The sequence below is a fragment of the Plasmodium vivax genome, chromosome 4, assembly GCF_000002415.2.
Source record: "Plasmodium vivax chromosome 4, whole genome shotgun sequence".
NCBI classification, from domain to species: domain Eukaryota; phylum Apicomplexa; class Aconoidasida; order Haemosporida; family Plasmodiidae; genus Plasmodium; species Plasmodium vivax.
In genome coordinates this window covers 105694-133455 of record NC_009909.1, presented here as the reverse complement: position 1 = coordinate 133455, position 27762 = coordinate 105694, and the positions used below count along the sequence as shown (strand labels likewise).

The following is a 27762-nucleotide window of genomic DNA, read 5'->3' as shown; positions in this document are numbered from 1 at the left end:
AGGTTAGAAGCTGTTACGCAGGTTAGAAGCTGTTACGCAGGTTAGAAGCTGTTGTAACGGTAGCTCTCTAACTGGTCGTGTGCGCCCTGTCTGATCGCCGCGGAGGTGCCTTTATTGGAGCGTTAACACATGGTGGCTGCTCCACCTTTGCACTTGCAATGGGTCGCTCCTACGTGGCTTGTCGTCGTATCCCCCCAGAGGTGGGAATCTCCCCACACTGTGCTTCCCCTTTGAGTTGCTCCCCGTGTGAGTTCCCCCGGCGCGTTCCTTCCATGTAGCGAGCCCGTTATGGCGTGCCTGTTCACACCTTCGTTCCCTTTGTTCCCTTTGTTTTTTGTTTGTTCGTTCGTTTGGCTGTCCATTTTGCCGTTCGCTGAGATTGGCATCCCATTTGGGAGCTCCTTTTCGCCACTTCACATTGATACCTCCTCCACCATGTGGCTTTTTTTTTTTTTTTTTTTTTTTTTGTGTGCTTGTAATGCTAACTTACCGGTAACTTTTGTCTATTTATCCTTTTAAGGAGTTTAATTTTTTGGTACCGCGATGGTGAGGCGGCTTAGTGATGAAGTGGCACCCGTGGGGGTCAGCCAGTCAGCCAGCCTTTGAAATGGTGGAGGCATCACTCTGCCGTTATGACGAATGGGTAAGCAGATGGAACCAATCAAAGGGGTTGGGAAAAAAAAATTACTCACTCGTACGTTCGGCATGCGAGTGCACATGGCTGGTTACTTTGCAGTTTCCCGTGGTTCGTTTGATCAGGGGGCAACTGCCACAAATGGAGTCGGTTGGGGGGAAGAAACGTAAAAAAAAGGAGATAAAAAGTAGCAAAAAAAATATCGAAAAAAGGCAGAGGAAGAACAAAAAAGGGGGACACGAAACAAACGAGCACACATATGGTACGCCGCTCTGGAGCACAAGTGGTGTGAAGCGAATTGGACGTTCTCAAAGGGAGTAGAGAAGCGGCATGCCGGTAAGAGGCTACACAGCCTGCCGCTTCGCCGCTTCACCGCTACTTCTGCTTGGCCTGGGAGAGCAGGCTGTCCAGGCCGAAGGGGTCGGAGACGTCCTTGACGAACTTGACGGGCTCGGCGGCGCCCTGCGTGGTCTCCATCTTCTGCAGCGTTTTCCTCACGCGCTCGTTGGAGAATTTATAAATGTTGTTGCTCTGTTTGGGGTTAAACAGAGAAGTGTCGTAGATCTGGTACAAGTCATCGTCGTTTGGAGGGGGTAGATTCTTCCCATCGTCATTTTGGCTACTTATATTGAAGAGGCTAACGTCATGTATGTTGCTGTTTTTACTCACATTAACTTTGTTGAGGGCGAGTTGCTCCTCTATGAGTCTATTTTCGTAGTTTTTCATTTTTTTGAGATTCTTTTCGATGCGATAATCTCTTTCGATTTCTCTTTTTCTTTCGTTGATGATGGAGTTGTTCGTTTGTGCGAGGCCTTTTTCCTTTCTTGCTTGTATGGCTAGGTTTCTTAAAACGTTTTCCTTTTCTTCTTTTTCTTTTAATTTTTTCTGCTTTATAATGCTGTTCCTCATTTTGATTTCCTCTCTCGCTTTTTTCTCCGCGACGTAGAGGTACTCACTTAGATGAGCAAACTTTTCGTTTACCTCCACTTGGTTTAGTTTTTTATTGTCACTTTGGATTCTTTTATCTAGGGGGATATTATACCCTTTGTTGTTTTTCCAGTTGGAGACACAGGGGGGTATTTTCCAATTTTCTTCCTCTTCTTTGTTTAATTTTCTAGTAGGGGACCTTAACAAGGGGTAGTCCGGGGAGTTCTTTACATTGGGTAATTTCTTATGTTTAAATTTCGACACATCTAAAGGGTCCTCTGTCTTATGAACCACTTTGATGATTCTTTCCTCTAAATGGGAATTTAGCTTATTCTGGGGGATGTACCTAAAAAATTTATCCTCCTTTTTGGTTGCCACACTTTTCTTTGTCTTTTCATTTATCATTTGCTCAATATTTTTTTTTGTGTTGTTTATGATTTCTTTTTCTTCTTCTTCATTTGGTTTGTAAATGGCTAGCTGTTCTGTGAATTTTTCCTCCCTATCTTTTGCATCTGATAGGATTTTTTTTTTTCTTAACTTTTGGATTCTTTCGTTTGCTTCTACCGTTTCGATGTGCTTGTTGTAGATCAGGACATCTTCGTTTATTAGGCTGTCATATTTTACGTTGTTATTTTCGTCCAGATACTTCAGCGCTACGCTTCCCTTGGTGCCTTTTCCCCCGCCGCCTGACGCAGCTTCTGGGAGGCCCATGTTGTTTGGGTACTGATTCACGTGGATCTCCGGGTAGGCCCCTCCCCCCTGGAAGTCCTCGTTGCAGGTGATTCGCAGGTACCTCCTCTTCAGGTACTCGTAGCACTGGTTCTTCCCGTCGTCTCTGCATGCGAGGGTTTTCTTCCCGTCGGCTCTGCGTCTGCCGACTCCACTTCCACCGTCTCCACGTCCGCCGCCTCCATTTCCGCCACCTCCACTTCCATCGTCTCCACTCCCGCCGTCTTCCCCATCGGCGTACTCATAGGGCCTCCTCTTCGGCTTTGGCAAATTCCTGCAAAAAAGGGAAAGAGGAAGGGAAGATTATGCAGTGGGGGGTACGTCACGCTTGTGGGTTGTGCTCTCATCGCGGGGGGTCTCTGGGCCGCGTTTATCTGTGTTATGTATCTACCCAGGTGAGTAATCTGTCCCCCGTTTTTACCTCAAAAAGTCGGTCATTTGTCGGCGATTTGTAGGCGATTTTTCAGCGATTTGTCCGCGTCGGGGGGCTATTCGGCCAGTGCCTCTTCTTGAAGAAAAATTGGCTTACCCCCCATCTAGCGTCAACTCCTCGGGCTGAACTTTGGCGCGGTGGGGGGCGGCATCCCAGCCGGTGTTCAGTTTATTTTGCTTCCTATCAGTTTGCTTTACTTCCTATCAGCTGGTGCTGCCTCGCTCTCTTTGGCCTCCTTCCAGTTTTTTTAACTTCGCGCTGCTGCTCTCTGTGGGAGATGGGCGCTCGCGCAGGCGCGCATTCAAGATGTAGTAGGTGGGAAACGGATTTTTTTTTTTTTTTTAACCCGCCTTTTTTTGAGGAATGGCGGTCAAATGGTGACAGTCAAGGGGAGCTCCTAAAGGTGAAGCGCGCCGCGAGTAACTACCTTCGGCGTTAGCGTTCCGCGTTAATGTTGCGCGTTAATTTTGCCCGTTAGTGTTGCCCCTTAAGTTTACGCTTAGGCGGGCGTAGATGTTTATATGTGGTACGTGGCAAGGGCAGGGCCGAGCTGACCAACCGCGGGGGCATCGCCTCCCCTCTGTTCAGGAAAATCTCCGCGGAAACGCAGACTACCAGAAACGCACGTCCTTTCACTGATTGGTAAATGACGGAGATGTTTTTTACAGCCAGTCGGGTTTGCAGCGCAGGGAGGGAGGTTTCTTCTTTTTCTTCTTTTTCTTCTTTTTTTTTTTTTTTTTTTTTTTTTTTCCCTCCATCTTTACCTGTACATTTTTTCGTTCGATGTTTGTTGGGACGGGTCAATCCCGTTCGTTTTTTTTTTTATCACTTTGTGATTCGCAGCTTGCACGTTGCGCGTCCTTTTGTGATTCGTTTTGCTTAATTTTGTTTAATTTTTTGTCCCATTTTTTTTTTTTTTTTTTTTGACGCCTTGCCAGCTGAGCATGCTTAACCCGTTCATTCACGGGGGAGGCCAAATTGCCTTCTCTTTTGGGGGAACCCCCGCGTGTTCCCCTTCTCACTTAACAGGTAGACGTAACGCAGAGGGGGGGTGGTCATTCCCCTTCTGCTCAATGCGTGTTAAAATACGTTGCAATGTATATGTGGGCGTGCCCTCGCGCACACGCGCTAGTTGGTGAGTAGGCATAAGCGTACGTAGCACCCGCTTAGTTCGCACTGCTGCGTGTGCCAAATTAATAAAAAAATGGGGTAATGTAGACGGGGGGGAAAATCATTTTGGATTAAAAAACAGATGGGGAAGACATACATTTGGATATGATGGGGTGACGTGGGGAAATAATAAAAAAAAAAAAAAAAAAAAAAAAAAATAGAGGCATTCCTACACCCCCCTTGTGGAAGTGTCACCTGGATAACATAGTACAATGTGTATACAGTACCCACGAGGTACATTCCCGGGGGGGTGCCAACATAACGCGGTGAATATTCTTGCGTGGCGTGAGCATGAAGGGGTGGGGGTATCTACGTATGTGCCCACTCTGCATTATATTCGCTTCCTTTTCGCTGTGGTGATCGCTCTGTACGAACCGACTGCTCCGGTTGCTATTTTTTTTTTTTTTTTCTTTCTGTACTTTCCCTTTTTTTCCTGCCACTTCCCTGGTGCGAATGAATTTACGAGTAGTCTGAATTAGGTTATTTCTCGGAGGTGCCCAACGTGTTGACCCTTTTTATTATCTCTTCCAAGGAGGTGGGGGGAGTAGGGAGAAACCCCCTCTTCCCCCACACACACGTACATGGAGAGATAAAGGGACACAATTGGGACGATCGAAAAATCTCAAAAATCGAACTCAATTGCGTATACTTGCTTATTAGCTTTTTCAAAATCATACACTTGGTTTGCCCCTTTCCCCCTCCCAAAAAAAGAAGGAGAAAGGGACAGACCAAAAATGTATGATTGGCATTTCTGGTAGCTAATTAATATTTTTTCAATATTTTTTTTCTCAAAAAGAGTTTAAAGAAGAATTCGCAAGGAATGGAACAAAACGGGAAAAGTACCAAACATGAGGGGACAAAATTTTTGACAAACTTTGTATCCACATATTTGGTTCTTTTCCCTTTTGTGTCTTCTTTATTTGCAGCATCTCAGACCTTCCTTCCTGTTTTGAAAAAATTACACAACATGGGGGGGGTACGTGGAATGAAAAGAAGAAAAAAAAAAAAAAAAAAAAAAAAAGTTCAGAAACTTTTTACATTTCTTTCCTTTTCCTTTTTTTTTTTTTTTTTTTCCCCTTTTTATTCCACCCCATTTTGTGAATGTATATTTGCAGGATATTTTGAGCTTAAACTCATTCGGCACATGGGGGGCGAAGTGTAGCGGAGGAAAAATGGAAAGAGTTGGCCCCTGCAGTGGGGAGATTTTACGCAACAGGGTTATTCTTCAGTGGGGCTTGCATAATCATAAATATTTACATTTGCATTTACGTTTACATTGCTTTCCCCATTTGGGCTGATTTTTCTTCAACTCTCTTCTACCAAGTTTTTTTTTTTTATAAACTCAAATTTGCCTATCCAACTTTCTGAAACGCGGGTTTAGCCATCTCGAAAAGGGGACTTCCTATCTGTCCGCGCCCGCCACACGGGGCACACTGTTTCGAGGGGGTGAAAAAAAAAGGAAAAATGTGTGCATACGTGTGTGTAGGCGTACACATAGCTGCTTTACACCTCGGATGTTTAAAATGTACCGATCGCACACACACAGGCGGTGCGCCGCCGACCGACCGCAAAACGACGGTGCTCTTTTCTCTGTGATATATATGGATTGACATTTCTAAAATTAAAAATTTAAAAAGCCACCGTATATACATTTGTTATATGAACAACTTTGAAGTTAATATTTTTGGACACTTTTAAAAAAAATATCCACAATAATAACTCTTCGAATCGTTCAATGGTTTTTTTTTCTTTTTTTTTTTTTTTATTCCACAAAGGTGTAATTTGGTTTGATAAATCGGCGGCGCACATATGTGTTGTGCCTTTATAGTGGAGTTCCCTTCGAGGGGGAAGAAATTTCTTTTTCATGTTGCTTTGTGCAAAGCAGTGGAGGGGGGGTGATTTTTCACAAGGTATGGCGGGGAATATTTTCCCCCTTTGGATCTCCGTCCCCCGCGCACCAGTGTATCCCTCATAGGGAGGGAACACAGGAAAAAAAAATGTAACTCCTTCTTTTGTAAGCAAAATGTGTCAGAACTTCTTAGAGGATTGTACAATCATTTGATCGTGAAATCAAAATCTTTCAACAAGGTTAATCTCATCATTTGTATTTATGCAGAAGGGTCACAAGTGCGTGGTGCGCGGGGGCGCATTCGTTTGTTTCCCCCCACGGGGAACTCTTTCTTAGCGCTCCTTCGCTCTGTCGCTCTTTCGTTACCTTACGTGTGGCACTCCCGCTTAACCGTTCATCGCGACATCCTTTCTTCCATTTTGGTTACTCAAACGGCCATCTGCTCGCAGCGCAACTTACGCAGCAAGCGCGTATGCAAAAGGGCACATGAAAAACGAGCGTACAAGCACTTACAAATGCGAACTGATGAACACTCACAAAGCGAACTCGCAAATGTGGAACAAATCGTACCTCAAAAAAACTGTTCCATCTTTAAAAACTGTTTTGAAAAAAAAAATAAAAAAAAAATTACATTAACGAAAAAATAATTACAAACAATGGTAAATTAAAAACAAATCAATTAAAAAAAAACGAAATGAAACGGAACGAATCCCATTTTAAAACGAACAAAAAAAAAAACTTAAAAGCTGAAAAAAACTCCCTTTTTATGTGGCCATTTTTTCATACATATTGCTACGCGGCTGGGGGGCTCCGAAAAAAAAGCTACCAGTAAGGGAACCCCCTACGTCCCCAACCTTTCGTATGTTCAACCGGCTTTACCCCACAAAAAAATGAAAGTCGGACGATATGCTCCTTTGGGGAGGTCATTCGGGATAAGTACAAAATGGGTGCATCAAATTTGCCTCTCTTCCAGCATGTCAAAGTTGTGTCAACTATGTTTAACGGGACAGCCTGTTGGTATGTCGTTTTGCCTGTATGACGCTACGCTGTGGTTGCGGTGTTGCACCTTTCAACCAGGGGGAGTAACCCTACAAATGGGCTGACCCACGTTCGTAGTATGCGTACACCCTGCTTATGTCTCCCCCCAAAAGGGGCATCCTTCCTCGTGCACATTTTTCCCCGCAGTGGAGGAGTAGTTTCCCATCGGTTAATTGGAACTGCTGAAGGGGCATTTCTTCCAAGCGTGTTGCTCTTCGCGGAGTATGCAGCTAGCCAAAATGTAGCAAATTTTTTTTTTTTTTTGTAGCTAGCTATTTTAAAAAGTGCGCATAAAAAATGTGGTTAGCCGTTTTGTGGCACTGATCTGAGGGGGTGTACCAACATGTGAGCGCGCATGTAAGTACGTACACATGGGGATACGCAAAAGGAGGCCACATTTCCGGTTGAGGGGAAAAGGCCTCTTAAACATGGCGAAAGGTACTCTATCGTAATATTTGCGAATGTTGTAAATTATGTGGCATTTTTTGTTAAATCGGCTCAATACGTTATTTTTTTTGTACTTTTTTGTTACTTTAAATTATTTTATTTTTTTTGTCTGTCCTGGCACGTGCTGTACAGCATTCTCCAAGATATATTCCCCCTAGTTGTTATCCCCTTCGGGTGAACACCACGCTGTGAGGAAGTAGCGAAAGGTGTATCCCAGCGAGTTGCGCACAATTTGAGTTTGTTTCACCTCGTGCAGTTGCATCGTTTGTATGCTGCGCAGAGGTTGCCAGAAGAGATTCGATCTCGCGACAGGAAAAGCAGCGACGTACACGTAGGTATAAACGTGCGTACGCGTGGGTACAAGCACAACTGCAGGAGGGGCACCATCCAGTAGGCGTACCGCGCACCACGCCAAATGGACGGGAAGAAGTACGACATCCTGCTGCTTGGCAGCACGGGCTACACCGGGCAAATGGTATTGGAATATTTTTTGAAAAACTACCAAAGGGGGATCTCCAGTGGGGAGGTAAAACTTCTCTGCGCAGTGAGAAGCACAAAAAAGTTGAGCGACATTTTGTTAAGGATAAAAGAAAAGGAGGCTATCACATGTAGTGAAAAGATTGAAGCAAAACAATGTGATGTGGGGGACTACGATTCGATTTTAAGTTGTTGCAGGATGTGCAGAGTGGTCATCAGTACCGTGGGTCCCTATGCAACGTACGGGTATAACACTGTTAAGGCGTGTGTGGAAGGGAACTGCCACTACGTAGACGTGTGTGGTGAGCATACGTTCATGTTGAGCATACACAAAGAGTTCAACGAAATTGCCAAGGAGAAAAAGCTAAAAATTATTCACAGCGCATCGTTCATTTCGGCCATTAGCGATTTGGGGACATTTATAATTCAAGAGGAGTTTTTAAAAAGGTACAAAGAGCCATGTCCTTATATTCGAATAAGACTCTCCGCGGAAGGTAGTGAGTTAAGAACGGTGGGGAAAACCACCATAAGAAGTTTTTTGCAATTTAGGAAGGACGTTCAAAATGGCTACCATGAACATTACCTGTGTGATGGTAAATATGACAAAGTGGTGAATGATAAGGTGAGTTCCTATTTACAAGAAAAGGAAAAAAAAAAAAAATCATTTTTCGATTATGAGGAAGAATTTGGATACTGCTTTGGGACAGTTTATTCCCGAGCGGAAGAAGCCTACGTTTTGTGGTCAAATTATTTGCTTAATTATAGGTATGGGAAAAGCTTGACTGTGAGTTATCAGCAGTATGATGCGCACTTGACGACTCCCATGTACGTTTTGAGGAAAATGCTATCATCTGTGAAGAAGGTGTTTAGTAGCGTGGTGGCGTTTGCGCTGAGTCCGTTTGGCTTGGGAGACTATTTGGTGGGTAAGTACGTAGACTGGTTGCACACGCCGAAGACGGCGACCGAGTTGAGGAGGGCCTTTTGGGCGTGCACGGTGGTTGGGCAATCCTGCGTGGGGGTGAGCAGTTCTTCGGAGGACGCGAAAGGGGGAAAGGGCCCTGTGGAGGGTACCCACCCGAAGAGCGGTAACCAGGAGAGCGGTAACCAGGAGTGCGGCAACCAGAAGAGCGGTAACCAGGAGAGCGTTAACCAGAACAGTGGCAGCCGGGAACGGAAGATCTTCCTCCACTTGAGCGGAAAGAATGAAGACCCGGGATACCTCCTAAGCGCGAAAATAATATCTGAGTCAGGGCTCTCGCTATTAGAGTCGAACTTACCCGACACCTTTGGAGTCCTTTCCGTGTCCGTTGGCCTCGGCCAAGTCGTGGTGGAGCGGCTTCGACGGGCTTCGCTCGGCATGCGCATTGAGGTGTGAGCAGAGGTCAGCTGACAACACCATCTGCACACATTGAGCGTAGCAGTAAAGCCAGGGCGTGGCAACCATCCTAGCCATGAGTAATTATTGGGTCTCACAATTTGTACGTCCCCCATCGTTTGCTTAACCTGCGTTTTGCTTCCCCGTTTTTTAAAAAAATGGAATGTTTTTTTTTTTTTTTTTGTAAAAATGTGGCAAAATGTGAGTTGTTCGCTGGGCGCAAAATGAAGTGCCTTTTTTTTTTTTTTCCCCACCCCAAAATGGTACATAAATAGTGTCGTTGTGGCTGAGAACTTCGCCATTACATTCGTATTTGTTCGTTTTTATGGCGAGCCATTTTGCCGCATTCGGGAATGGCCAACCGAATAGTCATTGCAAAATGGCAATCGATAAAACATCCTCCCCCCTCATTTGTTCCCTTCCATTTTGTGAATTAAAAAAATGTGGTGAAATGAAAATGTTTAACTGGGAGGTTGTTAAAATGGGGGAAAAAATGTGCGCCCTTGGGGTGTTATACCGTCAGGTATGCCCCTCACCACGCAGTCGAATAGCATCAGTGGGTTGGTGGAACGTTTTAAGTGAAGAAGTCAAAACTGTTATTTGTTTGCCGCGGTGTACAGTTCGTGTAACTTTTTTTTTTTTTTTTGTCGATTGGGTTTCCCCTAGCGCTGCGCTGGCATACGTTTTTTTTTGAAAAAAATGGGAAATCCCAAGTGGTAAAAAAAGTAGGCCGCACAGGTGGTACAAAGCGCTCCACAGATGAACTCGAGGCGATGCAAAATTGCTGATGGGGTATGCGCAGCCTGGGGGGGAGTTTCAAAAAAATGGCACCCCTCCCCTCTTTTGTAGGCGGCGGAACGGAATACGCAAAAAGGGGAAGCGGCGAAACGAAACCGTAAAGAATCCGCAACCCTGTTGCGAGGAAAAAAGGGGCTAAAAAAAAATCCCCAAATGGAGGAAGGAAAGAAACCCCGTTTGGCTTCCCTCTATTAAATTTTATTTTTATTTTATTAATTTTTTTTTTTTTTTTTTTTTTTTTTTTCATCCCACCTGCAAGCGAAGTAAAAAAAAAATAAACTTCATCTTTGCGTAACATTCCACATTTGTTAAAAAGCGCAAAGCGGAAATCTTGACCATTACAGTGAAGATTACTTTTTTGCAAGTGAAGCAACTGCTGCTACTTACCTCACCTCACGGAAGGAAACGAAGTTGACTCCCAAAAAGGAGATACACGATTTAAGATAAGAGGAGCGCTAACTAAAAGAAAAAATGGGTAAGCATACATTTCATTTTCACGAGGGAAGCTGTATCCCTTTTGAGGGCCAACCGCTGCGCACAGAATGCATTGCGGCGACGTACCAATGTGAGATCAGCACGTACGCGCAAGGGAGAGATGCCTGTATGTGCTTTTCGCGGCGTTAGGTTAAGCAGCGTTTACGTTGAGCAGCGTTTACGTTGAGCAGCGTTTATGTTGAGCAGCGTTTATGTTGAGCAACTTCCCAACTCGAGGGAGCCTTTTCTGCCATGTGGGGGGAAGGAGCCCCCCATGAGGATTTACCCCCCCGTGTATGTGCTTGTACTGCCCCGTTTGGTACCCCCCCTATGGTTTAACCAAATGGGGTGGACTACAATAAGAAGTGGGTTTAGCGGCTGGCCAGCTTTTCATCCCCGTCACGTCAAATGTGAATATACGTTTGTGCCTCTTCTGCAAAGCTTCTTTTTTTTCGACTTTGTGGGATGATCGTATCGTTGCTTCGCTACTATGAAGTGTCGTTTTTTACAAAGTTGGCGCTGCGGGATGTACCCCCTTTTGCCGATCATACGACGCACCGCTCACCGCTCATTCTGCGAACCCCCCCCGTAGGAAAGGTACACGGATCATTAGCTCGAGCGGGAAAGGTCAAAAACCAAACGCCCAAGGTTCCCAAGGTGTCCAAGAGGAAAAAGTTGACTGGAAGGGCAAAGAAGAGACAACTATATAATAGAAGATTTTCGGACGGAACGGGAAGAAAGAAGGGACCCAATTCGAAATTGTAAACATGGCTAGCAGTGCGTGTGGCGGTCGCTAGTCGTGTTTGTAATTCGTCGGAGGGTTGTTGCCGTTTTGTTACCATTAAGGAAATTTTTTTTTTTTTTTTTTTTTCCCCACTGAATGTGAAAGAAGTTGAGCTAATTGGAGGATAGCCTTTCCGCAATGGATATATAAACCATTTGCTGGAAAATTTATCCTTTTTTTTTTTTATTTTTCATTCTTTTAACACATTTTTGCATTTCCGGAGAGGAGGCAGTTCGGAGTGGGCGTCCGAGGAGACGTCGCAATGGACACCCGAATAGAGAAACGAACTGAGGAATGACACTTTAACATAATTTTTACGAAACGTATCATCCCCCACGTGAGCAAAAAAAAAGGGAATGGTTGGAATGGTTTGCCATTTCGCGGTTAAGCTGTGATGACACATACTTTGGGTAAACAGAAAGGGAGGAATGATACAAATGGGTGTAGCGATTGCTGCCCATTTGCCTGTTCGGGGAAGGGGACTTTTCCCTCAGTTTTGCAATTTTTTTCTTTTCTCTTCCATTTCGAGCAAATTCTTGCGCTCGCGCTCCATAGCTTGGTCGACTTCGCTGGTCCCGTTCGTTTCGTTCGCCTTGTTGTAAAAGTGCAACGCCAGGACGGCGGCAAGGAGGATGTAAAAATTGACCGAAAAGAAGGTGATGTTTTTTTCAAAGGCTAGGAAGCTCCACATGTCGCCATGTTTTTCGTTTGCTTTGTTTTCCGTGTTGCGTTTCGTTTGGTGAGTTGCCTCTTGTTTGGGTGTCCCCCTTTCGTCGTCGTCATTTCTGCGTGCAGAGTAGCAGCAGCGGCTATGCGACGAGCCGCCAGCAAAATAAGTGGACTTGAGGTGGGCAGCTTTGCTTAAAAAAATGGTCGCTCCGGGGGGCTTTACTTTGGGCATGCGCCTGATGATGATCATGTTTGTGTGTTGCGGTGCGGGGGCATAGCGGGTCTCGTGGTTTCGCTTCTTCGTTATTTCGCTTCTGCGATTTGTGTGCAGCGGTTATTCCCACTTAGGCGCTTCTCCCTACGGAGCAAATGCACGCAGAAGGGGCGACCCAAAATTGCGTGCACATCTTGGGGAGGACAACCACCCACTTGTGTGTATTCCTGGGGGGTGGTAGTGTACGTACTCCGCGAGGGCTTCGAACGGGAGGTTACTGACTTGTGGGAGAAAAAAAAAAAAAAAAAAAAAAAAAAAAATCCACCACAGGCACTTTACATTTTCTTACGAAATGGTAACTTGAGGGGGGTTAATAAAAAAAAAAAAACGCGTCACCTGAACGAATGGGACTCTTGCATTTTGAAAGAAACACGGAGGTGGTCAGCAAGGTTGTTAGTATGCATGTATGTATGTACCTACGTATGTACGCACTACGTACGTTTGTACTTGCTCAGCTGCGCGCATGTAACAGGCGAACTGGCGGGGTAGTGGCCTTCTCCCTTGGCGCGCAAAACAGAAATGTGCGAAAGAGCAAAAAAATGAGCGAAGCGGGGGCGGCGTCCAACGTAATGCAACGAAGGGAGCGTGACCAAACTTGTTCACTTGAGTTTTCCCAACTGATGGTTGCTTTGCGTGGTTAATTATTTGTGCCGAGTATGCGCTCTTTTTTTTTTTTTTTATAAAAAGTACGAGTAAAAATTACGCGTCGTTTGGTAAGAAAGCAAGTAAATGCTTATACATTTGTACGCTCATACGTTTGTGCATTTTCCTTTTTGTACGCTTATACGCTTATGCATTTGCATTTTTTCGCACGTGACCCCCTTTGAGCATATGGGCGATTGTGCGCGCCTCCTGACATCATATGGATAGCCTCCAAGACTTCGTGAAAAGCCTTAAGGAAAAAAGCCTTTACCAATCGTTCAAAAAAGTTCATAAGAAGTACAAGTTTCGTTTTTTAAGCAAGGTATGGGAGAGGGAAACCGGGAAAAAAAAAAAAGGAAAAAGAAAAAAGAAAAAAGCAAAAATGATGAAAAAAACAAGATAAATAATGTTGACCCACCGATGCTCCCCCCCTGTTTGCATACTTCGCTTTACCTCCGCGGGGAATGTCTCGCCCTGTGAGCGTGCCGGGAGTGAATGCCACATATGCATGCCACACGCGCACGTTACACTTGCATGTCTACCCATTTTGTGTGCCTGCTTCCCCCCGCAGATGGCGAGCAACAGAAAAATAAGCCAAAAGATTAACGCCTTTGATAACAACATAACGCACCGAGGCAACGTGCCGGCCTCCCTGGTCAAGAAGGGGAAGAAGCATCCCGTGGGGCCCATTCTTCTCGTAATTTTCGTTTTCGTCGTTATTGGATCGGGTAAGGCGTGTTGGCGGACCAGCGTGCTAGTGGGTGTGCGAGTGGCTATGTGAGTGGGTGCTGTCTGGCAGACTCGACTCACCAGCGAGTTACACGCATGAATGAAGTTACATATGTCTGCACAGCGTCATTTTATTTTGTTATTTTGTTATTTTTTATTTTGTTATTTTTTATTTTGTTATTTTTTTTTTTCCTTCCATTCCGCTTACCCGCGCGCAGTTTTCATCCAAATGTTGAGCATGATACAAAAGTCGAAAGTGTTTGACTGAAGTCAGCCGGATTTTTTTTTTCTTTTTTAACGTCGGCACTTCTCATTTTTGTGAAATGGATGAGGAGAAGCAGCAGGATGATGATGATGATGGCCCGTGTCAGGGTAGGAGCAGTGTTCGATTTTGCGGTGCGCCTTGGGGGTATTTTTTAGGACCCCAGAAAGGGGGAGAAAGGGAAAAAAAAGGCGACTGAAAAGGGAAAAGTTGGAAAGCCGAAAGGTGTACATGTAAACGTACACCGTGCGGATTTTTCCTTTTTTTTTCCCTTCATTTTTCTTTCGTTTTTCGTTCATTTTTCTTCCTTTTTTTTTCCCACCTGCGCACCACCTTTTAAAACAATTGTGTACGTTCCACCCCCCTTTGTAATTATTTTTTTTCATTCCGTTAACCCGTACCAATAAAACGTTTTTCTACCTTCCCAGATGACGTGGGTTTCGCCCGGCCCCCACTTTTGAATAATTTTGTGTTAATTCGGTCGACCCCTCCAGCTACAACGTTGCTACTGATGATGTTATTTGGGGCGTCTTCAAATTGGCTGCCCCGCTGTTAACACGTTTGAGTAGCGTGTAGGGGGTTTTTTACCAATTTGTGTTTGACTGCTGTGGGTGAAGTGAAGGATGAGGAAATGAATGGGCTTCCATAAGGTCTTCGTTGCGTCGGCGTTCACGTTCGTTGTCTTTTCTGTGTTTTACTTGTCCAAACTACGCACGCTTTTTCCCCCCCCCTGTTAGAAGCGGCGTGCCTTCAAATCGGAGACCTCCCGAGGGGTGAGCTCTCGATACTGCTTGGGGAAGAAGACATCCTTGAGGGTTATATTTTCGAAGGCAGTCCGTTTTATCTTAATCACCGGCTGGTTTATTTGCTCAAACATTTTTCTAATTTGCCTGTTCCGTCCCTCACGTACGCTGATGTTTAATACGCTTACCCGTTTGACTTGGTCTTTTACTTTGATGGTTTCCTGCCTTAGTATTTCAATAAATGCCGGTTGTGTTGGGAAGCCCTTTTGCATGCCTGTTGGGAAGCCTTTTTGAATGCCTTTTGGCACTCCCTTTTGCATTCCCTTTTGCATTCCCTTTTGCATCCCCTTTTGCATCCCCTTTTGCATCCCCTTTTTCACTTTCCCCCCCCTGTCATCGTCCGGCAGATATACCCCTGCGGCTAGCTCTCTGAGGACTTTCATTTGTGCCGCCCCTTCGATGTGCACCCTGTAGGTTCTTATTCGCTGGTACTTGGGGTGCGTCAGTTTGTTCACCCAAGCGTATTCGTTGGTGAGGAGGAGCACGCCGGAGGTGTTTCGGTCGAGTCGGCCTGGGGGGAGGGGCAAGGAGGAAACGAAGTGGAGAGGTGGAGAGGTGGAGAACACAAGCACACGAATACGCACACCAAATGGAGCGAACCCACGGGTTATTTTTCCTCAAATATCTTTAACCGCGTACGGGTTGACAATTTCTTTCTTTTTTTTTTTTCCTTCCCCCGAGCAGCTCATTTCATCTGTACCATCCGAGAAGGTAGCACCACAAGGAGGATGTTCTTTTGCTCCGTAATGGTGAGTTGTGCCCAGGTGGTAATGAGTCTGTCAGCACATTGGCTGGAAGCAGTGGTGTAGATGCACCGTAGGGGAGGTATCTCTCTAGTGGAATGGCACAGGAGGAGAGGAAAAAAGGCCAGCGCGGTGGTTTGGGGTTGAAAAAACGCACCTACGGAGACCAGTCGGTAGTTGTCCAGTATATCCTGAGGGAAGAGCGAATAGATGGAGGCCCTTTCCTTCTCGTCATCGGATGTGCATAGGAGTCCCTTCGGCTTATGAAGAACAAACCACTTGTACATGCTGCTGTCATTTGGGCTGATCATTTTTTGCGTTTTGAGAATGTTCACCGTTTTTCCGCAAATTTTTATTTTATCTTTTTTTACATCGATGTGTGTGCCCGGGTTTTTAACAATTTTGTTATTCAGCTTTACATTGCCATCTTTTATAAATTGGTCCGATTTCCTCCTCGACATTTTTTTCTCCAAGGAAATTATCTTGTTCAGTCTTACGATGGGTACTTCTCCCGCAGCGATGGTGCTGCGGGTGGGGGTCAGATCGAAGCTGCTGACATGGTTTAGAAGTGATAGAAGTGGTAGAAGGGGTAGGAGCGGTAGGAGCGGTGGACGTGATAGACGCGGTAGAAGCTGCAGATGCGGTAGGATCAGGATGGACGCGAATAATCTGCCGAGCCAAACGTGGGAACGGCGGGAAATATTCATCTATTTTGTTTTTCTTCTTCTGGTGGGGCAGCGTGACAGTGTGGATTTCCTTTTCTTTGGGAGAAGAGACTGTTACGGCTGTTTGGTGGAGGGTACTTTCTCCCGAATGGGCATCTTCCCTGTGGTCCTCGCTTAAAAAGGGGAAACACTCCTCTAAAGGTGCAATCGTGGCGCCATATTGTGTGAGGAGTCGTCCCCTCCTGTTAAGCTAACGGGGAAACTACGCAGGGGGGGCCGCCGAACAAAAAAAAAAAATTCAAAAAAAGTGGTAAAAAAATGGCAAAAAAATTGCAACAATATGGCAATAAAATGGCAACAAAATGGCAATAAATTTTCTAAACAAATCGCCCACTCGTTATTTCATTTGCTTGGCATACCACTCCTTTAAGTTACGACGTTGGGGGGGCACCATCGTGAACGCTTCCTCTTATTTGAACTGACCCCCTTTAATTAAACTCTCGCGTGTGCATTTGGCATTTTTCCGCCAACGCGCAGGAGAGCAAATCGGACAAGGAGCAGCGCGTGCATCCGTCTGGGGGGAATCTTCCCTTTGCATTTCTACCCCACCAAAAAGTTAGCCCTACCGAGATGGGCTCTTCCAAGCGCTACGTGTTGCTCCCCGGGGGGAGGGGGGCAAACCCGACTGCTGCGTTTTTTTCACCGCAGGGGGGGGTAGCCGATGTGCAAGATGGGCGCCCCCGCGAAGGGAAGGAGGCCTTCCTGCTTGCCTACCTACCTACCCACCTACCCACACAGGTGCTCAAATGCACACACGCCGCGTACCCGTTTGAACACCATCCATTTAAGAAGTTGTGGCAGAAAAAAAAAAAAATGCCAAGTTATTTAGCAAATGGGCATTCTTCTCCCCATTTTGTGGAGCGAGATAAGAGCCTTAGCGTAGGTGGGCCATTTTACAGATTGTGTTTGCCGAGATGGAGGGAAAAGGGAAAATAACGACGGGGCCACGTTAAGCGGTTGCAAGTATATTACATACATGTTACTACGTAAAGTTGCGGGGGAGCGGCGCGGAGGGCAGAAGGGGAGATGTGCCTTCCTCGCCATGGTATATCGCCTCCCCCCCGCGTGGTAAATCGCTCCTCGCTGACCGGTGCCGCTTACCCGCGACGGTCAACGCTTCTTGGCCTTGGAGCGAGGGGTGGCCTTGCCCTTGGCGGCCGGCTTCTTATCCACTTTAGTCTTAACGAGCACGTCGTCGTCCTTCTCCTCCTTCGATTCGCTGAGCTCATCCATATCCTCATCAGATTCGTACTCATTCAGTTTGAAGGAGCTCTTCTTTTCAGTGGACTTGAGTCCCTTGCGCATCATGTTGGGGTCATTCTTAATAACGTGGGAAGCGTTGTAGAGCCTAGTGAAGGAGGCCTTAATTTTAGAGTCCAATTTATCATACAGGTTTTCCTGAGTGGGTAATCTCAAGCAGGGGATATTTTCGGTGATCATTTCTTTGGTGACGTTATATTCTTCCATTAGTTGAATGGCCTTGGGGATGTTATTACTCAGGAGGGGAGAAATGATTTGTGCGTAAATATAATTTAAGAAGCCGGAGGTCACCATGTGCTTTGGGCAGACGTTCAGCTTATAGGACATGTTAAAGCAGACCTCGTTCAGTAGCCTTTTATTTTTATTAAAAGTGGAGATCTTTCCAAAGGCAGAAGGGAAGTTAATTCGGCCAGACATAAACGATTTTAACATTTTAATTCGCATGACGGGGCATACACAGGACAGGATAGAGAAGTGGGGAAGGAGAGAGAAATCCATGGTCGTCTTCATATTATATTTAATCCTTTCAGCTAAAGCCAAATCGTATGATATTTGAGAGTAGGCATTCCATTTATTTATAGAGCTAGCCGATTTATCATTATCATTAAATACGTTGGTATAATTTTCGCTTATAAAAAAGGGAATCAATTCGTAGTCTACAAAGAAGAGGTCCATAATTTCCCGTACCTTTAATTTTGATGATTCATGGAAATTTAAAAGTTTGAGTGTTATTTCAAATGGGTTGGCTAGCGACTGTATGTTTTTATTAGAATTGTTTAGCTCCTTTTTTAGGTCCAAGAATTGGATTCGTTTATACGTCTTGGAGAGTAACTGCAGTGCGTTTAGCATTTGTCTCAAATCTCCATTGGTGCTTTCCCATAGAAGTTCCAATGCGTTTGGCTCCATCATGATGTCCTCCTGCTTGCATATTTCGAGGAGCCTTTTCACGACGCTATTTTTGTTTGGAGTGGTAAATTTTAAATCGTAGCATTTGTTGGCTAATGTTCTCATTTTTGCATTTTGCCTATCATTGCATATGCAGATAATTGGGCACTTTGTTTTTTCGATCAACTTAAGGATGGCTGCGCTACCTCCTTTGTCTCCGCTGGACATGCCATCCACTTCGTCCATGATTATACACGTTTTGGTTAATTTGCGGCTTTTAATGGAAGCAATGGAGTACCCCCCGGTGGCCATTTCGCTGATTTTTTCCACCGCCGCTTTGTTCCTCTCATCGGACGCATTAAATTCGATAACGCTATATCCGGAGCTCTCCGCCACAATTTTTGCAGTCGTCGTTTTCCCAATTCCTGCGGAGCCACTCAAAAGGGCACACCTGGCATTCACATTTTCGTACACCCCTCTGAACGTTTTGGTCACTTGTTTTTTGAGCCCCTTTATGCAGACATCGTCCCAGCTGGCTAGCCAATTTTTTAGCTTGAGCACATTTTGGTTGTTCCCCACCAGTTCGTTTAGGTTTTTGGGTCTGTACTTCTCCACCCACAGTTGGTTGAGGACTTCGCGTTGCTCCGTAGGTGCGCCGCCGCTGGGTGGGTTCTTCTGCTCGCTGTGCACAGCGCGGTTGTAGCTGTTTCCACCGCTCATGCCACCACTGTTTCCACTCTCGCTTCTAATCTTCGTGGAGTCGCTCTGCTGCCTCTTTTCGAAGCCGTCCGGGTCGTCCTCCCCGTCGCCCGCGTCCCCCCCCTTGGGCGTTTGGTCCTTCTCCTGCGGCATCATCTGCAGCAGCTGCTCCTCATTCAGAATTTTAATAATGGATTTGCTCATCTTCTGGAGCTCGAAGGCCTTCTGGTACTTCTTCCCCTCGTTGTACATCCGGCCGTCTTCCAGGTACTCGCCATGAATGAGATAATGCGTTTTGGACGACACAGCGGACATAACGCTTCCCCCATGTTCTTTAATTTTTGATTGTAACTCGTCTCGAGAGAAATTCTTAAACACCCCAGTAAGCACAAATTTGAGGTTATGAAAGGGGAGGTAATCGAATTTGTTGGCTGCATCTTCCCTGTTGTTACTTCCACCGGGGGTGGCCAAGGAGGAGAGGTTTTTTTTTTTTGTGGTGCTCCCGCCGCTATTGATATAGTCTGGTTCTTCTTTGGTTTTGCCTTTCCCTGGAGAGGTGTTTTTTTTTTTATACTTGTGTTCGTCTAGCATGATGGTCAGGTCATCTTCCCTCTCCCTCTTCAGCCCGGTGCCCGTATGGGGGGCTTCCTTTTTAAACTTTTTGCTTTCCACATCGAAGAGACTTGTGTTTCCTCGTGCGGGGCCCTTCCCCTGGTGGCCGCCTCCAATTTGGTCTGCCTCCGCATCTTCCTCTGCCTGGTCCTCCGTTTTCTTGGAACTCGATTTGAAGTAGGACGTTATGTCTTGGTACATGGGTTTGCTTGCCGACTTTTTGGGCAGCGACCTGTTGGACGTGCTTCCCGTGGTGTGGTAGGCATCCTGCTGCTCGGCATCCTCGTCGTCCTTAATTTCGACCACGCTTTTGGATTCAGATGCGTGGGAGTCTCCCCCTCGGTTAAACAAATCCTTCCCGTAAGTGTTGCTGTTATTGTGATCATTATCGTCGTCGTCGAACAAGCTGCTGGACACCTTCTTCAGTCGCTTTCGTTTCCTCCCCCCGTCGCTGCTGTCGTCATCGAAAAGTTTCTTTCCTTTGAAGCTCATTTTGGGGCAGCAAGCGAATGCGGCGTGTGTGCGGTTGGGCGGCCTGGGAGGTATCTCTCCTACGGGAGGAGCGACGCTGAGCAGGAGAAGATTCACTCAAAAATGGGGGGAAATAAAAAGAGCTCTCAAAGGAGTTTCCCCTTATTGTGCTCCTTTACCGTGATGAAAATTTTCAACGGGGGGAGAAAAAAGGGGGCGCATTCGCATTTGCGAGGGTGAATCTCCTCCGTTCGGAAAGAGCACACAGGGGCGCAGCGAAGTTGCAAAGCGGAGTGGTTAAGCTTCGAGGGGGGAGCCAAGGGGCAACGCAAAATGGTGGCGAAAAATAGGTAAGAGGAGGGAAGCGAAGCACACGGAGCAGACGAAGCGCTGGCGAGGGAAACGAGAAAAAATTCCTCTCCCCGGGTTGACGTCTCAAGGTGAAGGCGAGCACACGATCAAGGAAGCATGGAGGCATGGAAGTATGGGGCATGGAAGTATGAAGCATGGAAGTATGAAGCATGGAAGTATGAAGCATGGAAGTATGGAAGCATGAGGGCATGCACTAGATCGTCCACCCCATTCGCCAAAGCCACGCATGCTCACCGCACGCTCACATGCTGCTGTATATACCCCTCGCCTGTGTGTTAAGCTCGTGGGGTGGGGCCTTCGGCGTGATTGCAGCGGTGACCCAAAAGTGAAATGATTAAACATGTAAATGAAAGATGTAAACCCAATGCAGAGGCGGTGAAGTGACCAATTCGAGTTAGCTGAAGAAATTTTTTTCCAAACGTTTAAGTGGAACTTATCGTTTAGGGCCTTGCCGCTTGCACAAAAGTTTGGCGCTTAAAAATTCTGCTCTCTATGGAAGGTCCCTAACGAAATTGTTTCGTCTCCCCGGAGATTGTTTGCTTACGTGCCGCCTTACTTTTTTTTTTTTTTTTTTTCTCGTTGCGCCGCTTTCTCCAGTGAATGCAAATTTTTTAAAAAGGGGTGTGTCTCCACTTGCGAGTGGAAGGTGCTTCCCAGCTGTGCAGGAAATGCAAATTGGGGGAAGGGGAACTGCCCTTCCGATTGTTTGTATGTTTATTAAAAAAAAAAAAAAATTGAGAGAGCGTTTTTTTTTTGTCCCGCAGAAGTTTTTTCTCTGTGGGGGGATAATTCAGCCAGCATTTTTGACGCAGCAGATTGAGGCGCTCACATTTGAGAAAGGTAATTTGTCAGCATTTCCCTTTTTACAAAAGATGGCAGAAAAAAAAAAAATGATAAAGAAAGATCAACTGATTTTTACATCGATTTATGTTTTTTTTGCTTATGAAGGGAAGTTTTTTTTTTTTTTTTTTTCTCCCCATGTCTACTACTGATAAGGTATGTACCTTTGGGGGGCACAGACGAAGGGGGGGTAATCAAACACCGTGGCATTCTACGCATTGCAGTTTTAAGAAAAAAAAAAAGAGGGATATTCGGTAAGGTGAGATGCGGTGAGATAAAATAAATTCACATATATCTACAGCTTTCCACTTTGGGAAAAAAAAAAGATTATTTTACAGTTTGGCCCCCGCGCTGTTCGCATAACCGAAGAGTGAAGGTCTCCATCTCGGCGGAGCACAGGTGGGGTCTTTTACGCCTCAGGGAGGTGGCACCCTCTTCCTGTTTCGCAACGCGGTGGGGTTCCTCTCTGTGCAGCAGTGCAGGTGTGAAACTGTGCAGCTGAGCAGCTGTGAATGGTTTTGTCTTCAGTATGAAGCGGACACGGTTTTGCTTTTTCTGTCCTTTTTTTCGCCTCTTTTGCCCGTTTTTTTTTCCTTTTTTTTTGCCCGTTTTTTCTGCCCCTTTTCCACTCCCGGAACTACCTGGAGTAGGCCCTCAACTCGCCGAGCAACCTATTCGTCCACTTACCTTTCATCCGTGCGGTGAATTCCTTCCAGGCCTTTTTATTTTCCATGATGAATTGCACGTAGGTATATCTGGAGCAGCGGTCTTTGTAATATAAATCGTAAAAGCTGCTGACATTTTGGGAGTCAAAATTTTGCAGCTCCACCACGAAATCCGAGTAGGCCTTCCACCAAACTTTAAATAAAAATTTCTTTGGGATTTGTTTCTTCTCTGTCAGGTGGACGCACTTCTCCCAGAGGGTCTTTATCATGTCTATGTAAATGTGCCTCCTTTTGCCGTAAATATGTTCCCACATTTTATACATGTCTTTTTTGTTAACATAGAAGTGTAAGGCGTCCATTTGTTTTTTTATTTCTCGTTCGGATAGCTTTATATTATTTTTAATTTTTTCCTGTGGTTTGATGTTTCCCTTTTTGTTTTTCGTTTGGCCCTGTTTGTCTCTGTTTATGTAGCTGTTCATTCTGTGTCTCAACTGGAAGAGCGCTTCGTCCGAGGTGCAGAAGTGCTTGTTCCGTTGGTTCACCGCTTTTGGCTTGGTGGGGATATGGCTGCTCGTGCTGGTACTGGCTGTGCTGCCCATGTTCTTGGGAGGAGAAAGGCGCGACATAGAGTGAGCGCGGGGGCGTGGGGAATTTTCCGTGAGCCCCGCTCTTTCCGCTCTTTCCGCTTTTGCCGCTCTTCCCGCTCTTCCTGTTCTTCCCTCTCTTCCCACACCTCCCACTTCTCCCAAATCTCCCAAATCTTCCAAATCTCCCAGCTGTGCAGACATCGCCTTGCCCAAGCTTCTCCCTCCATTGGAGCAGCTCAATCCGTAGTAAGAATTTGCATTTGCATGAGGATCAAGAATCTCCGCTGGGTGCTGCAAGTGGGCAGGGAAAATGCACGTTTCTCTTTGCAAAAAAGAAGAAGAAGCTATGCATGGGGAAGTAACGGAAACGAAAAAAAGGACCGTGTTGTGTCTGCACTGGTGTACATGCGCCTTCACACTCAAATGCTAGAACCACACCTAGGCGATAAACTTACCAGTAGGAGCAGGAGGGCGAAGGCGCAGATGGAAACCTTTAGAGGGGTAGCCAGTCCATTCGCAAAGAAATTCCTCCTTGTGTTTGCCATGGTGAAGCAAATTGATTTATAAGCGGTTTAGTCTCCTTTGAATTTGAGTTAATATTGTCAGCGGAGTAGTTCCTTTTTTTTTCTTTATGATGCAGGTGTGTAAGCGGCAAGGGGGTCGGTAAGAGGGCCGTTCAACTGGGCAGTGTAACTCCAGGAGTCTTTACGGACGAAGAAACGTAGCGAAAAATGCCTGCAAAGGTGAATCTCTAGGTAACGACCTCTTAACTAGCAATTTTGACAGACGTGGAAAGGCCGCTACGGTGGTGTTTGACAAGAAGGGTGGAGGGTGAAAAACAGAAAAAAAAAAAGAATAAAAAAAAAAGAAAAAAAAAGAGAGCGTATCTTCTATGCTCATTGTGCAGTATGTTAAGGCACTACATGCTCACAATTTTTAGCTTTCACCCCTTAGGAGGCTGGCAAGAGGTGAATTCCTTTACATATGTAGGGCGGCAAACTTGCAAGCGTATTCTACCTAACAGTGTTGCTTCGACGGGGGGGAGTCGGCGTCATCGATAGTAGTGGCCATCGTGGCAGTAGTGGCAGTTAGAGCCCACCGTGAGTAAACTTTTTTTTTTAAAGAAGAATGCCACAAGTGGAGGCACCCCGTGGTGCACCCTTCCCATTATGGGCAGCACCGCTAGGACATTTTGGCCCCGTAAAAAAAGCAACAGAATAAATCTGCCTTGGGGGGTGGGGTACACATCTGCGTGCCTTCATCCATTTTGAGAAGCGAAAAAAAAAACAAAAAAAAAAGTTAGCGCCTCTTTGCATGTAAGGGGGGGTGGCCTCCTCATCCGGCAAAGAAGCAACCCCCTTTGCAAGGTGCCATTTACCTTTCTTCTTACATGTAGTTGTGGTGCATAATCACGGCCTAAACGTATTTAAAATATTTTTTTTTTTTTTTTTTTAATCCATTTTTGCCGCGCATTTGGTTAGAAGTGTGCAGTTAGGTAAAAGTGAGCGGCACTTATTGCAGCATTTTTCTCATTGAATTATTTTTTTTTTGTGATGTTTGTGAAGAGGGGCAACCGACATTTGGAGTGGCAATTTAAAAAAAAAAAAAATTTACATAGGGGGGTTATCCATTTTTATTGTTTTTTTTTTTTTTTCTTCTTCACGATGGGTGGCTGAAAAATGGCGCTTCAGCGTGTGCCCAACTGGTGAATAATTTTTTATGCACACTTGGGGGGTTAAAAAAAAGGGGGCGAATGGAGTATGTAGAGTTGGTTTGTCCCTCAAAAGGGGACTTAAAAGGGGACTTAAAATAGGACTGTTTTTTTTGGGCCCATTCTGTTGACATACCTCCCTTGCAGTGGCTACAGTGGGACCTGTGCCGATTTGTTTACATATATAGCCTCGCCGCTATGCGTAAAAAAAAACGTAAATGATAATTGAGGTGGGAGAGGTGACGCTAATGCGAGCAAGTGAGGGGACAAACTTGTTGGGGGACTTCTCACCGCTAGGAGGTGACACGGAAACTTTCACTTATTGCAGCTCTGTGGCAGCGTTACCTTTGTTGGCACAAAAATGTGTAGCCATTTGCAAGAATACTACGCAGTTGTGTCTGCTTCAAATATTACGGGTTAGTCAAACGTAAAGTGGTAAAAGGGACGGGCATCTAGCCCAGCCTTCTTTTCCCACTGTTGAGCAGCGGTATAAACGCAGTTGGGGGTAATCTAACAAACTCATTCTCCGTGGAAAAAAAAAAAAAAAAAAAAAAACATAAATGTGTAAGCAGTGGAGAGTAGGAAACACGCAAGGGTATGCACCTGTTCGGTCTGCATGTTGTGCGCGGTTGCCATTTTTTTACCCCATTTTGTGAGGAACAAATTGGAAAACAAACTTGCAGGGTGTGCATGCAATGGTTGTGCATTTATACGCATGAGGTTACCCCATGGCGGAAAGGTAAAAATGGGAAAGTAGCGGACGAAGATAAATCTGCTCACTCCGTAATGCGTGTTAAGGGGGTGAGAGATGGGCAGGAAAGCGCCTCTTGGGGGAGTCTCTTATCGTGGGGGGTGTTCCGCTGCGAACTCTACGCGAGGTGGAAGGAGAAGAGGGGGGGTTGGGGCGCTTGAATACGATTGTGTCCCTCCCCCTGTGGAAACCTTCCCTGGAGTAAGTCCCAAACGGAGCGCGCATGCAGTTTCACCACTTGTACCTCATCATGTTGATCGCGTCGGTCCACACCTTCCTTCTCCCCTCGAGGAAAGATATGTACACATCAGATGTGCATTCTCCTTTGTCAAGCAAGCTGTAAAAGTCGTTTACGCAGCTTTTGTCCTTTTCCCTAAGTTCATTAATGAGGCTGGCATAGACTCTCCACCAAAGTTCTTCAAGAGTTTGTTGTGGGATGTTACGGCGGGATGCAGAAGACTCTGCCTTCATCCACACCTCCTTCATCATGGCATAGTACTTGCGAACATAAAGATTGTGAAGGTTAAACCAGAGGATGTACATGTCTTTTTTGGAAACAATTCCATTTAAATTATTCAGTCTGGCTAGGACTTCTTCTTCCGTTAATTTTATGCTTTGCTCGGGGATGTGTTTTTCATTATTGGGGTCATCCCTTTTTTGTGATTTTTTTTTTTTTTTATTTTGTTTGTTTTTTTCGTTTCTCAAGTATGGGCTGCTCGTTTTGTAGTTCCCCAGTCGGTTTCTTGGGATTCCGTGGAAGAGGTTTTGGGGGTCCTTTGGGAGTGCCCCCTGCGTTGGCTGTGCCTGCCCGGGCGGGTTCCTCGGTTGGGCTCGGCGCACCTGTGCGTTGCTCTCATGGGAGGTGCTCTCATTTGCGTTGCTATCCTGTGTACTGCTATCCTGCGAGCTGCTTCCCCCCGGTTGCGCCCCCCCATTTGAGGGGCTCGCCTCGGCTAAGATTCGGAGGTCATAATGGCGGTTGGGCTCAACACCTGGGAGGAGATTCACTGGTGCTACGATGAAGGGGTGGGCCTAGGGGAAGAAGAAAAAAAACAACTACTTGTGAGGACATCCATATGTACATGCTACATATAATGTATATGGGGGAGTGCCCCACCTGACAGTGAGGGAACGTGAAAAAGGGGGAAGTGGGGATCTGGTTTTCCCATTTCATCGCCTTACCAGGAAGAACAGGCAGGACAAACAGAGAAGCGGTCCTTTGAAGGTCCTGGGGCGCACCACGTTTTCCAGCCTCGCGTTTTTGTAACTCATTGTTTCGTTAAAGTTGCCACTCTCTGGGGGGTGGGCAGTGTTGGAAGAGCAATGTAATGGCGGCGCAATGGGTTGCGGCGGATCCGCAGGGGGGTTTTCAGCCGGAGGGAGCGAACACCAGCGGTGGTTGCGCTGTGTTGTTCTATGCTGTGTTGTACTGAGCTGTACTCTTCTGGGCTGTAGTTTTCTTTTCTTTTCTTTTTTTTTATTAATCTAAAATTTTTCGTTCCTTAACATGCTATTCAAATTACCAATTTGGAAAAAAAGAAAAAACAAAAAAAGTGCATCTCGCGAAATGGCAAATAATGCAGATACGTGTGCCTCTACATCGACACCAACATAAATCTAAACCTAAATCTGAAGCTAAATCTACGTATATATATAAATATAAAGTGGGTTGTTTTCTCTTGGAAGCGAACCTAAATTTAGGCTGCACTGCTCGCGCGGCAACTCCGTTGTAAGGCGGTTAACTTGGTGGCTTAGGGTTGCAAAAAAAAAAAAAAATAAAAAAAATAACAGCACAAGTGGGGGAGAAAATAGTGGCAGTAGCGGCAATGGCAACAGTGTTCTTGTTCTATTTCTTCATCTTATTTCTTCATCTTATTTCTTCAACTTATTTCTTCAACTTATTTCTGTCATCACAATTGCTGTTGCTATAATTACTGCTGTTATAGTTGCTGTTGCTATTTATGGTGACTGGGTACCCCTGGCGAGAGAACAGAAGGCGTTGCCACCAAACAGTTGCCCCGCCAACGCGTCGTTGCATGTTGCATCATAACGTGGTAGCATAATAACGTGGTAACATCATAACGTTGTAGCACCATAACGTGGTAACATGGCGATAACCCGTGTTTTCTCCTTCACCCAGCACCCTGGAGGCGCAGGGGCACGACGACCATAGCGAATTCGAGGGCAGTCATTTTTCCCATTTGTACATTCAGGTTTAGGCACTCCCACGTGGGGTTGTCGCGCGTGCAGCATGGAAAGGTAAAAATGGTTAGCTAAATGTATAATGTATTTTTCTGTTCATTTGTATTTACATATATGTTCTGTTGCATTGTGGCGAGGCTAGATTGGCTGTCATTTTTAAACGACATTGGGGAGGGCCTAGCAAAATCCGTTTCTGTGCATGCGCGGGGGGGGAGGCGTAAAACGGGAAGAAGAACGCATCTCCCCATGAACCTACATATGTACTCTACGCTTGCAAAATGGTTCAAAAAAGGAAAAAAAAAAAAAAAAAAAACATCCAAATGAATTTTGGCACACATTATGGGAAGTTACACCTACAGCATTTGCGTTTAAAAAATGGGGCGTTTTGCCATTGGGCGCGGAGTCTGAAAGAATCCCCTGCACATGATTTGATCTTCCACCGTTGCAAATAATTTTTTTTTTCATAGGAAGCATTGTAACTTCGTGCAACATGCCACGCCAATTTTTATGTAGTACTTTTGTGAGAGGTTACTTTTTTCTTTTTACGATTATATTCGTTTTTGCAAAGTCGCGATGAATGGCATGCCATTTGGGGTAACACAGGGTGGGTGGAAAGGAGAAACAAGGGGGGATGCCTTTTTTTTTTTTTTTTTTTTGACATTCCTCAACTTGGACGTAGCTCCGCGTGTCACAGGTGTGGCATCACGGGGGTAGCGTCACGTCAG

The 27762-nt window shown here is 45.7% G+C and overlaps 10 protein-coding genes across 10 annotated transcripts, besides 21 other annotated features; 3 read left to right on the top strand and 7 right to left on the bottom strand.

The window, feature by feature from the left end:
• Positions 1–435: 435 nt before the first annotated feature.
• Positions 436–460: a microsatellite.
• Positions 461–1009: 549 nt separating this feature from the next.
• PVX_002605 (nuclear protein SkiP, putative) lies at positions 1010–2728 on the bottom strand (the record flags this gene model as incomplete). The annotated part of the gene is made up of 2 exons (XM_001612810.1): positions 1010–2564; positions 2712–2728. 2 exons carry the CDS (start codon positions 2726–2728, stop codon positions 1010–1012), a joined length of 1572 nt encoding a protein of 523 aa, XP_001612860.1.
• Positions 2411–2508: a microsatellite.
• A 686-nt stretch (positions 2729–3414) lies between the features above and the next one.
• Positions 3415–3466: a microsatellite.
• Positions 3467–3621: 155 nt separating this feature from the next.
• Positions 3622–3641: a microsatellite.
• Positions 3642–4017: 376 nt separating this feature from the next.
• Positions 4018–4044: a microsatellite.
• Positions 4045–4874: 830 nt separating this feature from the next.
• Positions 4875–4907: a microsatellite.
• Positions 4908–4925: 18 nt separating this feature from the next.
• Positions 4926–4959: a microsatellite.
• A 668-nt stretch (positions 4960–5627) lies between these two features.
• Positions 5628–5652: a microsatellite.
• Positions 5653–7188: 1536 nt separating this feature from the next.
• PVX_002600 (hypothetical protein, conserved) lies at positions 7189–9485 on the top strand. The gene has a single exon (XM_001612809.1). It carries the CDS (start codon positions 7643–7645, stop codon positions 9077–9079), a length of 1437 nt encoding a protein of 478 aa, XP_001612859.1. The 5' UTR covers positions 7189–7642; the 3' UTR covers positions 9080–9485.
• Positions 9486–10068: 583 nt separating this feature from the next.
• Positions 10069–10116: a microsatellite.
• A 6-nt stretch (positions 10117–10122) lies between these two features.
• On the top strand, positions 10123–12136 carry PVX_002590 (40S ribosomal protein S30, putative). The gene is made up of 2 exons (XM_001612807.1): positions 10123–10352; positions 10944–12136. Exons 1-2 carry the CDS (start codon positions 10349–10351, stop codon positions 11114–11116), a joined length of 177 nt encoding a protein of 58 aa, XP_001612857.1. The 5' UTR covers positions 10123–10348; the 3' UTR covers positions 11117–12136.
• Positions 11197–11217: a microsatellite.
• PVX_002595 (hypothetical protein, conserved) lies at positions 11626–12054 on the bottom strand (the record flags this gene model as incomplete). Its single annotated transcript, XM_001612808.1, has 1 exon — positions 11626–12054. The coding sequence occupies one exon, from the start codon at positions 12052–12054 to the stop codon at positions 11626–11628; it is 429 nt and encodes a 142-aa protein (XP_001612858.1).
• Positions 12137–12304: 168 nt separating the features above from the next.
• Positions 12305–12333: a microsatellite.
• Positions 12334–12419: 86 nt separating this feature from the next.
• Positions 12420–14181, top strand: PVX_002585 (ribosome associated membrane protein RAMP4, putative). Its single transcript, XM_001612806.1, has 3 exons — positions 12420–13042; positions 13292–13448; positions 13668–14181. Exons 1-3 carry the CDS (start codon positions 12941–12943, stop codon positions 13715–13717), a joined length of 309 nt encoding a protein of 102 aa, XP_001612856.1. The 5' UTR covers positions 12420–12940; the 3' UTR covers positions 13718–14181.
• Positions 12470–12500: a microsatellite.
• Positions 13059–13098: a microsatellite.
• A 263-nt stretch (positions 14182–14444) lies between the features above and the next one.
• PVX_002580 (pseudouridine synthetase, putative) lies at positions 14445–16376 on the bottom strand (the record flags this gene model as incomplete). The annotated part of the gene is made up of 3 exons (XM_001612805.1): positions 14445–15025; positions 15415–15782; positions 16342–16376. 3 exons carry the CDS (start codon positions 16374–16376, stop codon positions 14445–14447), a joined length of 984 nt encoding a protein of 327 aa, XP_001612855.1.
• Positions 16377–16674: 298 nt separating this feature from the next.
• Positions 16675–16711: a microsatellite.
• Positions 16712–17092: 381 nt separating this feature from the next.
• PVX_002575 (replication factor C subunit 1, putative) lies at positions 17093–20354 on the bottom strand (the record flags this gene model as incomplete). Its single annotated transcript, XM_001612804.1, has 1 exon — positions 17093–20354. Exon 1 carries the CDS (start codon positions 19928–19930, stop codon positions 17093–17095), a length of 2838 nt encoding a protein of 945 aa, XP_001612854.1. The 5' UTR covers positions 19931–20354.
• Positions 20355–21758: 1404 nt separating this feature from the next.
• Positions 21759–22109, bottom strand: PVX_002570 (hypothetical protein; the record flags this gene model as incomplete). The annotated part of the gene is made up of 1 exon (XM_001612803.1): positions 21759–22109. The coding sequence occupies one exon, from the start codon at positions 22107–22109 to the stop codon at positions 21759–21761; it is 351 nt and encodes a 116-aa protein (XP_001612853.1).
• A 1093-nt stretch (positions 22110–23202) lies between these two features.
• Positions 23203–23245: a microsatellite.
• Positions 23246–24611: 1366 nt separating this feature from the next.
• Positions 24612–24634: a microsatellite.
• A 432-nt stretch (positions 24635–25066) lies between these two features.
• PVX_002565 (RAD protein (Pv-fam-e)) lies at positions 25067–26107 on the bottom strand (the record flags this gene model as incomplete). Its single annotated transcript, XM_001612802.1, has 2 exons — positions 25067–25867; positions 26018–26107. 2 exons carry the CDS (start codon positions 26105–26107, stop codon positions 25067–25069), a joined length of 891 nt encoding a protein of 296 aa, XP_001612852.1.
• Positions 25494–25525: a microsatellite.
• A 178-nt stretch (positions 26108–26285) lies between the features above and the next one.
• Positions 26286–26309: a microsatellite.
• Positions 26310–26591: 282 nt separating this feature from the next.
• Positions 26592–26615: a microsatellite.
• Positions 26616–26720: 105 nt separating this feature from the next.
• On the bottom strand, positions 26721–26873 carry PVX_002560 (hypothetical protein; the record flags this gene model as incomplete). The annotated part of the gene is made up of 1 exon (XM_001612801.1): positions 26721–26873. The coding sequence occupies one exon, from the start codon at positions 26871–26873 to the stop codon at positions 26721–26723; it is 153 nt and encodes a 50-aa protein (XP_001612851.1).
• A 444-nt stretch (positions 26874–27317) lies between these two features.
• Positions 27318–27345: a microsatellite.
• A 323-nt stretch (positions 27346–27668) lies between these two features.
• Positions 27669–27688: a microsatellite.
• Positions 27689–27762: the final 74 nt, after the last annotated feature.

What these genes read in the sequence shown, in the direction of transcription:
- PVX_002585 (XM_001612806.1), top strand. Translation starts at nt 12,941, where the DNA reads ATGGATAGCCTCCAAGACTTCGTGAAAAGCCTTAAGGAAAAAAGCCTT. An exon ending in AGTTTCGTTTTTTAAGCAAG is followed by an intron (nt 13,043 to 13,291) that starts GTATGGGAGAGG and finishes TTCCCCCCGCAG; the next exon opens with ATGGCGAGCAACAGAAAAAT. An exon ending in TTTCGTCGTTATTGGATCGG is followed by an intron (nt 13,449 to 13,667) that starts GTAAGGCGTGTT and finishes ACCCGCGCGCAG; the next exon opens with TTTTCATCCAAATGTTGAGC.
- PVX_002600 (XM_001612809.1), top strand. Translation starts at nt 7,643, where the DNA reads ATGGACGGGAAGAAGTACGACATCCTGCTGCTTGGCAGCACGGGCTAC.